The sequence below is a fragment of the Alosa alosa genome, chromosome 2 (genome assembly GCF_017589495.1).
Source record: "Alosa alosa isolate M-15738 ecotype Scorff River chromosome 2, AALO_Geno_1.1, whole genome shotgun sequence".
Lineage (NCBI taxonomy): Eukaryota > Metazoa > Chordata > Actinopteri > Clupeiformes > Clupeidae > Alosa > Alosa alosa.
In genome coordinates, this window is record NC_063190.1 from 35,396,542 (window position 1) to 35,407,318 (window position 10,777).

A 10,777-nucleotide genomic window follows, 5' to 3' on the forward strand; every position below is an offset into this window, starting at 1 on the left:
ATGACCTGTATGTGGAACAATGCCTTATTCTGATCCTTGCTTGGTAGCAGGATACTTTCCTTTTGACCAAAATGGCATATAGATCAGATTCAACTTTATTGTTATTGCACAAGTCAAATAGGCTACCAGTGCAACGAAATGGCATTTTACATCTAACCAGTACTGCAAATAGCCAATTGTGCTGTTGAGACAGCATTTACAGGGTACATAGTTGGTAATAGATCATATGTTGGTCCTGAAGTGATTGTGCTTTTAGTTGTAAACACTTTTATTTCCTTTCCACTATCATATTTGCACACAATTGTTTAGGTAGATGTCATCAGAGTACGGAAATACTCTTTAGCAGCCTAGACAAATCGATGTAGGCCTAGTGCTCCTGAACTGATTCTGCAAATTGCAGAGGCTATTTGAAAACATTGAGGCCTAGGCTATTCGAATAGTCTGTGTACCAAAAACACATCCCATTGGTCTGTGTGCAGTCCTCGCCATAGCCAGGACCAAGCCAATCTGAGTCCGAGCTTGTAGAATTTTGGCAACAAAGTGTCCACAAAATGTGATTGTAATGTTGCAATACACATCAGGCTAAAGCATGATGCTCTATGTGTATAATTTAACAGGCTATATCAACTGTAATATGCATATATTTGCTAGCAACAGCATACTTATGGTTCCATAGGCAGGTTGAGATGCTGTCTTGGGATGCAAACTGTGTTTACAGCATAGACTGTATAAAATATGTTTACAGCTGTGGTCGCCGCATTGCTGGTTACGTCATCATCAAGCGCAGCTAAGAGAGGCTACATATGTCACGTGATCCCGACACACGTGTTTTCTTTTACTGTCTATGGTGTTTTGTCGTCTGTACTTCGGGACGTGAAAGTTACTTTAACGAGAGTGCTAACCTACAAAAACAATGCCAAAGGCTAAGAAATCCTCCAAGCGAAAGAAGTTTGATTACACGAAAGACAGAAAGAAGCTTAGAACGAAGTTAAGGAGGAAGCTAGCTCCAACGATTGAATGGTAAGACACATGTTGTGGTTATCTAAATTAGCCCCTCAATGTAGTAGTTCCATGTGTTTTGCACTCCAGCTGCTAGTAGACTAGCTGGGTTTTCATTGGGAAGCAGAAAATGTCGCTAGTTGTGTCATAACATGTTATCATATGTTGCCTGGGGATTCTTCTCGTTTCTCTGAAATAATTACTGCGTGATGAAGCGTACTGTAACTCCTCTGTGCATGAAGTGCATTGAGTGCATGGACAAGCTAACGTAGCTGTTAGCCATCTAACTATTAGCGGATAGCATTAATAATGTTACCTGATGTGTCCACTGATCTTTGTGCCTCATGGATTACTTCATAAAACAACAACCATCGCAGTCATTGGATTGTATTTGAATCACCACTAACCTTTCACTTGACTGAGTGTTCTATTAGACGCGAAGACAGATTGCATTTCAAGCTATTAGCTTCTGTTGGATCACATTGTAATTAACGTGAACATTTTACAGTAATTCCGTCTGTTACGGGGTCCTAGGTCATCGTTACATTTGACAGTTCAATAGTCAGATTGAATGATTGTGTGACTGCATCCCTTAATCATGAGCATTGCAATAGCCCTGGATTTAACGAAGTAAAGATGGTTCTCATGATGACCGGAAGAGGTCAGCGAAAGCAAGAGAAAGATGCCTCATTTTTTTTTTAAACGGACTATTTTAACTGACAGAAATGTTTTATAGTTTAGTTTGGAATACCTGCCAATAACCGCAGATTTGTCGCTGTTGATAGTGACGTGTGTCCGATCTCATATGCAGTGCTCAGATCAGAAACGCGTGGGATGACCGGAAAACGGTTCAGCAGAACTTGAGGGAGATGGGACTGCAACATGACACCAAAACTGTTCTGCCTATTCGTCAGCCTAAGGTAAAATATGAACTAGAACCTGAGTCTCACACATCAGGGCAGGGCCACTGAACAGTGCAAACTGGAACTTTGGGTAACACTTTATAATAAGGTGCCATAATAAGTAGCTGTTAATATTTGTAAATTGTTACTAAAATATCTATTTGGCACAAGTTAATAGTCTTTATTGCCCCATCACCCCCAACACTCACACAATCTCTACACAGCCAACCCACCTCCCCAATCCCTCCCCAATGTCCAATATGCACTTTACATCTTTACAAACACAATTTCATTGCATTTCTTACACTAGTAATGGTGTAGCTACTAAGTTGTGCCAAATAGATATTTTTGTAACAATTTACAAATATTAAAGGAGTGATTTGTAGGGTTGTTACTGAACATTCTGTAGGCCAAAATCAAAACACAGGTGAACTTTCTCAAGACTACCAGACGCGAGCCTCTTAATCAGTTGTCTTTCAAATTCCCTCTGCACGCAATAGGACAGTGGCAGCGCTATGAGTCCCATGCGTTTCCCACCAGCGGAGCTAGTTGGCTAGTTCAAACGTTTGCCAACTTAATAAAAGCTTAACTCGTGTCACACTGTTCGCCAACAGCAACATCCATCCATTTGTTTTCAAGTAGCAGGGAATTCAAGCCAAACCGTTGCAACTCTGCCATCAATCATTATGTTAAGCCCACTTAACGACTCTATACACGATTTCATTGGCCTGATTGAGTTTCGATTTCTGGAGCTCACAAGCCAACGGAGAGTTGCTAGACTAGCCCTGGCAGTAGGGGGCGCGTCTATATTTCTAGGCTAGGGTTTTACAGGTTATAGTAATGTTGTCAAATAAGCCATTACTTCAATTCATCGTGTTTCCTTACTCTCTGACAACAAATGGTGATCATTTTTGGAATGGTTATCATTTATTTTCCATTATTTCCTACATACTGGTCCTTTAATAAAGGGTTAGGTAATGACTTGTTTGCTATTTGTTATGGCACCTTATAATAAAGTGTTACCTTTGTTGACATACTATTTAAGTTACAGTTACAAGCCTTCTTTGGGGAATCAAGCAAAACTATTCTTCCTCCGCAATTTGTAATATTTGAAATGATTTCCTGATGTACTGTCTGTCATCGTCAATGTAAACAAATCAAATTATTTGTTAGCTGACACTAGAGTAGTGATGCATTGTATGAGGTGTGTGTTGGATATTTACATATCGTGTTTGAGACGCATTGTCTTGGGATGCTGTAGTTTAGTGAAGCCCTTCATAGCTTCAACTGGGTTTTTATTTCTAGCTCACCAACACTGAAGCCATGGATGTGGAGCCAGACGAACTCCTGATAAAGAAGCCATATGTGATCAAAGGTAAGTCCCGGGTAGGGGTGGGCGATATATATCGTCTGCGAAAATATCGTGATTGTTGTTTTAACGATGTGCACATTTACATTATTGAGTATTTAAACTACTTAGGGGGGAAAAAACACTCAAAATCACGCATTGAAACCCCATACATTCACTAAATCCAGGAGGTGTATGCAAGAGAAGCCCCGTTGCAGCAGAGCAAGTGTCACATGATTGCTAGTGGGTCCACGTTGTTACACGCAGGCCGTTTATTTTGTGTAGCGAGATCCAGACGTAGCCTACTTGGAATTTGTTCAGCTACTTCTGTTCACGTAGCATTAATGAGAGTCACACTTTTTCCTACATGGTATTATATGGAGAAAAAACATTTGCCTTTGAGTATTTTAATAGTCAGTTGTAAACAAAGAACTCTTCTCATGTAACCCTTTTGTATATGGACTGAAGTTCGCTCTAAATATCTAGGTGTATCGATTATGCTAACCGTTAGCATCTCTTTGGGATTTCTCATATACATTAGCCATAAGCTAACGCATTAGTTTCTATTCTGTAACTTGGAATGCTAGCCTACATGATTTCTCTTAAACAAAACATCGAAGGAAATAACTTGGATGTACTCTGTTGGTCTGCTTAGTTTTACAGTGAATCCTAAGTAAAGGTTTTTGAAAGGAGCTTCAGACTTTCTCTTGGGAAACTGTTAGGCCTAGTCATCTTCTTTAATGTAGCTGGCTAGACCATGTGACAATGCATTGGTTGATTTGGTTAAAAAGTCACAGGATAGGTTATTGGTTATTATTGTATTGATGCTATTCATAAATAATGAGCTGTAAAGTAATTCAGACTTCTACAATTTTTTTTAAAAGGATAGACTTATCATTATCATCAAAATCACAAAAAATATAGAGATATTATTTTTTGTCCATATCGCCCACCCCTAGTCCCGGGGCATGTGGAGTTCTGTGGCGCCACCATCCCCAGACCCCCATGCATGGACAAGAGGTGCCCTGTTGTAGTAAAGACAGATGAGCGTATGAGAATGAATGTCATCATTTCTTCTGAGCTTTGAGGACAGCATGTTAAACTGTTGATTTGTTGCCAACACTGCTCACTTTCCATTAAAGTTCTTGCAATAACTCAATGGAAGACATTGTATTATCCTTGAATAGACACAACTTGTTTGAAGTCTGCGTTCATAATGCGTTTGAACGCTTTAGAGATTTCTAGGACAGGGACTTCTGATATAGAGCCTGTTGTAGTATACTTCATGCTCTGCTAGGCCACCAAGAACAGATGCGTCATCATGAATAAATGGCTGAGGTAGTTTTGTTTGACCTATGCCACTTGCATACTTAGGTCAAACAAAACTACCTCAGCCATTTATTGGCCTGACTTTTGCACTATTATATTGACTGTCTACTGTATGCACAATTGCACAATTTCTACCAAATTTTGCTGCTCTTATTTCTTCATTGTATGTGCCTTCTTATTTTTACTTTTTATATTGTTTACTTGAATGTTATGTTTGTCTGTGGACCAAATTGGTAAAATATGTCTTGTCTCCACCGTGGGATAGTAGGAAACGCAATTTCGATCTCTTTGTATGTCTTGACATGTGAAGAAATTGACAATAAAGCAGACTTTGAAGAGGCGAACCATCCCTCCTTCCCTTCAACACACTCATAATCTGTGGTGGAAACAAGTGTTTTGTGTGGAAGGAACAACTCGCACAAGGTTTTTTACCTCAAGTCCTGTGGAAACGAGTACTAGACACTGGTCTTTGCAGAAGTGTGAAGTGTTTTTTATGGGTATTGTTAGGGCCTTTATTGTTCTTGCCTTCACAGAGAGAGAGAGAATTTGAACTTGGGTCCGTCGCACGTGTAAATCCTGTTTGCTCCTATTGTTTTCCAGACATGGAAGCCCAGGCCAGCATCCCCAGCCAGAGCTCCAAGACCCTGTCCAGAGATCTGATCGAGTACGCCCAGCACATGCTGCGCGAGCATGGGAATGGCAACTACAAGGTGGAGGACAGTGACCTTCACATCAGACAGTGGCATTTTAAAGTCTAAGTGACTGTGACACCCTTACATTGGCCTATTGAAGTCCCTTTCCAACTGACCAGCAGTAGTGAACGCTTCCTAACACCACATTTAGCTGTGTCAGACCTGCCAACCTGTACACATTTTGCGTAGCAACCACGCATTTTCACATCAAAATACGCCGCTACGATTTTTTACTTAAAACTACGCAAAACGAGCAGACATCCAACCTCTCCGGAAAGCTCCTTGAGCATGTGAATTTCCCGCGAGGATGAGATACAGAGAGAAAGTGACCAGTGAGAATGACAGGCAAAGCATAGTGGCCTCTCTGTTAGTTTTTCTTCAGCCAACGGTGGCTTAAATGAAAGACTTGATGAGGTGAGTTTAACAAGAAGTGTTCACTCGCAAATTTACGTTCCCCTAGCTGCCGTTTTGCTGTGAAACTAAAAATATTCCAATAAGTGCGATTGTAAATTCACCTAGGCCTAATAGTTTGACTATGTCTTGGAACGTTATTACTTGTTCATAAGTTGTTTCAGTTAGCATGTGTCGCTGATGGTTAAAGTTTTCATAACTAAGGCGCTAATGGAGCGCGGACCTTTCCAAGGCAAAATGCAGCAATTAACAACGATTATTTTGAGCTGCTTATTAATGAGTGTTCATTTTGTTTTTTTCTTTGGAGCATATGGATCCTTCTTCTTGATTATTAGCGTGAAAACAAGTGAGAACAAATAATAGGCTTACAGACGGAGATCGTGCACCTATCACTGTAGTTGGGATAATCATTGCAGCCTCACGGATGGCAGAAAGACACCACGATCTGAAAGAAACTTAAGTGCACGTGCAAGTGAAATTCTTTAAAAGCAATCAGTAATTTGCATTAGTCAGCAGGTAATAATTGAACAATGATTTTTTGTTTTTTTACAAATAAACAAAACATGTAGGTTATTGTAAGTAAAGGGATAGACTACACACTGACAACAGCAGATGTCCATAAGCCTCTATCTCCAGGTGAATTAGATATGTTGGCATAACATGGGCGATAGATGTATTTCTTTACAAAATAAATCTTTAATAATAATGGATTGAAAAGAGGTATAATACCAGGCATGATCAAATAGGGCCCACATAAAAGAAAATGGACAACATACCCACATCAGTGCTTATCAACACAAGTGGTTTTCATAGGTCAGGGGCCTGTACTACGAAGCGGGGTTACTGGCTTATCTGGGTAACTTTGAGAGTAACTTGATCACGGTGGCGTAACTTCCCGATTAACCCGCATCACTTAAAGGTGGATAGGTTTTAACCAAGGTATGCTGCCATGGCAATTTACGCTGCATCTCAAACCTGTTCGACCAGGTTATGTTCTTGGTTAACCCGAGGTTTCCGTTAACCACACCCTTTATAAGTACCACCCTCCACTAACAATTTCTCGAGACATGTCGGCGCATCTGGATGATCCATACGACATTGGAGCGCAAATCGTGAGGGACTCTTTCGCAGGGCTTAGGGTTTTAGAGACCGCCAGAAAATTATATATAGCCTACCCGGACGATATTTTCTATGAAGATATATATTGTCAGCCGAGGGAATTCGTTGTCTTTGTCAGATGATCTAGGAAGACATTTCATAGCAATGCCCGTACGTGGACATTCATGTATTCCATCGGTGATGCAAGAATACTGTATGTCCGAAAATAAATCGGACATAGGCCTACAGTAGGCCTAATAAATTAAAATCACAATTTTAACAAACTTGTTGAATTGAATGTCATATTACTGTACCGCACATAAAGGCTACACATTTCCACATCACCAGAATCCCAATCAATGCCTCCTCAACCCCTCCATAATCGGCCTTCCACTATTATTTGCGATGGCCAACTGTTCTGCTACTGTAAAACACTCTGGTGCCTTTCCTCCTACAGTAGTGTTCAGACACCTTTTTCTTGTTAGCTGTAAAACAGAGGCCAAGTGAAGGCTATAAGCTAGGCCTACATGTTTTCATAATTAAGAAATATTAATGCAAGCTATAACTATATAAACCTACTATTCTGAATAATGTTTTTGTGTTTCATTTTCACCTGCTGCCATGTGCGTTTGGCCCGCCCCTTTTATGTGAACGCGCACAAACTCCAATTAGGTTAACCCCGGCTCAACAAATCAACTTCACAATCAGCGTCGTAGTACCGATTAACACCACTTAAGATAACCAGGTTTTGTCAACCCCGGTTTAACAAAGTAACCCTGGGTTACATCTGGGTAGGTTAAGCTCCCTTCGTAGTACAGGCCCCAGGATTATTAGGCCCTAAAACAGATTGTCAACATTAAAGCTACCGTAAAAGATTCAGTTTGCACTTTCAGGAACACATTGGATCCCATTTAGATAGATATTTAATATTAAAGATGGGTCGCTATCCAAAACGTGTCTTGTGAGTATGGCTATGTCTGTTTTTGGCTCAATGCATGAAGGCCGACGTGAGCAATGTTTATGTTTTCTCGGCTCGAGGTGCTACTCAAAACGTTTTTCATGGTTGGCAGGTTTGCTGTGTTTCGCCTTTTCCCAAAAGACAACAGAAATGCAGTTGGTGACCCCCTACTCGTTGTTAACTCTGTTTCCTCTGTTCTCCCAGGCCATGGCGCGAGATGAGAAGAACTACTACCAGGACACGCCCAAACAGATCAAGAGGAAAATCGAAGACTACAAGCAGTGCCACGCCGAAGATTACTCCACCTTCATGCAGTCGCTCAAGGCTTGAGAGACTGAGCGGTGGGGGGCAGTGGACGTTACCCATCGAGGCGTGTTGTGCCGCTCAGAAAACAACAACAAGGGGGCGGAGTTCAACCCCATCACTGCGTCTCTCTATCCTCTGACCTCTCCTGCGGAGTAGACAGGAGAGGTCAAAGGGCATGGATGAGTGACAGACTGTTTTCCAAGTTAGTCTAAAGACAAACGAGGGAGTGACGCCATGCTGAACGGTCTTGTCGATATGACTTGCATTAGCGTAGGATCATAATGGATGTCAGATGGCTGGGGTTACGTTTTTATTTTGTACTTTAAATGTCATCATGGTTGCCATGACGTTTGGACCTCGTTCAGTAATGTGTTTTCAGCTGTATATCTCCCACTGTATAGATCACCCTCTAAAACCTTTGATTTCCAGGCGGAGGAGAGAGATTTAGTATAAAGCATCCATGTGAAATGTTTCTAATTTAAATGAAGAAAAGACGGTCTGTTCTCATCCCCTTTATAAATCCAAAACCCTCAGGAGGGATGCACATATGCTGCAGACGTGGTGCACTGGGATTACATGCTGCGGACGTGGTGTCCTGGGATTATGTTCGCACGACGCTTGGGTCTGACACAGCGGGATTGAGAAATCCACTCTTGAACGATGTGGTGAGATTACACATTTCCACATGGGTTTGTTATTTTGGAATATGTCCGAGCTGGATTATTGGGGACTACCATCTTTCGCCACGTCTGCACACACCTGTGTGTGTGTGTGTGTGTGTTTGTGTGTTCTGTTTGGGGAGGAGCTTGCGTAAGATTAATGTGCGGTAACTGTGATCCATGCTGTTTTTAATACAGAAGTGTACCACATGCACAGAGGTATTTGAGAGTTTTATTCAGTGCACACATTTGGAGATGTGTGTGTGTGTATGTATGTATATACACTGAGAAGACACATTCACAGGTACAGGAATATGGAGTTATGTAATGAAGTTATACAAACATGTGTATGGAGAAGCCACCAAGGACTGCCTCAGTGCACAACTTGCTTAGCACCCCTTGCAATGGATCGAGGTACTGCACAAAGTAGAAAAACATTTGTTTACAGATATAAATACTTTAAATAATAATAATAGTCCAACTAATTAGGAGTTATTTTCCTCTGCCTCAGAATACAAAATTTAAGGTTTGATAATGCTTCAATTTGTTAAATGTATTTATTTATTTACGTTTATTTGACAGGGACAATGCACAATATATAATTGGGCCAGATTATAGCCACAAGGCTAATTTACATCTGTTGTCCATGATTGCCACAAACCAACCATCCACCAGGTAAATACTGAGCGAGGCTGATAGCTGCAAGGTATAGACACCTACATACATTCAGGGCTGGACTTTGCTCATCACATGTGTTTTGAGTGTGTTTGCTCATCGCAGAAACCAGGAGGTGTGTGAACTATATTATGTGCTCATGTGGTGCTCTCGAGGGCAGAGACTGTTGACTTTCAGCCAGCTATATCCTCAGGCAGCAGAGTTTGTTTACATTATCAGGTGTCTCCTACGCTGGACGAAAAGCCACTCCATATGAATCATCTGCACCAGTAGGCTATGCTACTGGCTTAGAACACACTATCCCAGCATATAATATGGATGGAGTTTCTCCCAGACACTGGGAAATAAACTTTGCAGTCGACCATATCTGTAAGCCTTAGATTTCCGGTCAGCACACAGCTAACCTAAATAATGTTACTAGAATTTTAAGTTAAGGAGCCATTACCAATGTGTGTCTATGCCGTGAACATCATGTGTCTGCAAACGTGTCTGAGTTCAGCCCTTGCCAATCTCACAGCTGTAACAGCCACGACGGGACAAATGTGCTATGTGACGTTACCCCAACCCCAGGTCCTAGCATGCTTCATACAAAGCATGCATCTTCATGTCTTTAAAATGCAATTCCAGCTTCATCAGCCTTGAAACACAAATGGTAGACTGTCTTGATTAGAAAACAAAATAAGAAATAAGACTATGATATCCTGGCTCAGGCCAACAATCACACACAGAGGTATGCATGAGGTCAACTGTTACAGTAAGATACAGTCACACACGTCAAGTGACAATAGAACTTGAGTTATTCTCAGATATCAGAAGAGAGAAACTGTAGAACAGCTGAAACTCTTGTGTCTCTGGCTCTGGTTGACTAGTGTTGGGTGGATCTTTCCCTATTTTACAATAAAATGAGCACCTTGCTAAACTCCATAGGCTTACAAAAGTAATGGGTTATATCAGTTTGAGGAAATTGGCACCCAAAATGTACTTAATCATATTTCATAATAGTAATTCACTATCACAATGGATACTTACAGAGGCAATGAACATAAAAAACAAGTCTTAAACAAGTCCTCACCCACCCTGTTGCCTACATTTTAAGTAACAAATATTATTTGCAAAAATAATATCATGAATAAAATTTGAACGTATTAATGCAAAACAAAGCACACGTTTGCCAAGAACATTCTCCTGGACAGAAGAGAACGTAGAACGTGTGTGAGAGCGGTGAGCGGAACACTGCCCTGGGCTGCTCACTGTCATTCTTGAACACTTAACAACAACAGCCTGACAAAGAGGCCTTCTGTCCTGCACTGTTGCGTAAGGGCAGAGATAGCAACTTAAACATGTCACATGAAGAATGGCTACCTCTGAAAAGCAAACCCGACCTGTCAGTGTGGCCGCTC

At 41.1% G+C, this 10,777-nt stretch overlaps 2 protein-coding genes across 2 annotated transcripts in view; one reads left to right on the forward strand and one right to left on the reverse strand.

Annotated features, from left to right (window-relative positions):
* Positions 1 to 801: 801 nt before the first annotated feature.
* nop16 (NOP16 nucleolar protein homolog (yeast)) lies at positions 802 to 8,916 on the forward strand. The gene is made up of 5 exons (XM_048237687.1): positions 802 to 1,020; positions 1,811 to 1,919; positions 3,207 to 3,276; positions 5,179 to 5,288; positions 7,942 to 8,916. The coding sequence occupies exons 1-5, from the start codon at positions 914 to 916 to the stop codon at positions 8,065 to 8,067; spliced, it is 522 nt and encodes a 173-aa protein (XP_048093644.1). The 5' UTR covers positions 802 to 913; the 3' UTR covers positions 8,068 to 8,916.
* Positions 8,917 to 8,920: 4 nt separating this feature from the next.
* The window catches only part of arl10 (ADP-ribosylation factor-like 10), a 7,080-nt gene continuing 5,223 nt past the window's right edge, over positions 8,921 to 10,777 (reverse strand). The window contains exon 4 of the mRNA XM_048237686.1: positions 8,921 to 10,777. This exon is cut by the window's right edge and continues 771 nt beyond it. The gene's annotated coding sequence lies outside the window, so the exon portion shown is untranslated.

Bases quoted from the DNA above. Each gene is read 5' to 3' on its own strand.
- nop16 (XM_048237687.1), top strand. From the start codon at position 914: ATGCCAAAGGCTAAGAAATCCTCCAAGCGAAAGAAGTTTGATTACACG. The intron at 1,021-1,810 runs GTAAGACACATG...TCTCATATGCAG, and splicing joins CTAGCTCCAACGATTGAATG to TGCTCAGATCAGAAACGCGT. The intron at 5,289-7,941 runs GTGGAGGACAGT...CTGTTCTCCCAG, and splicing joins ATGGGAATGGCAACTACAAG to GCCATGGCGCGAGATGAGAA.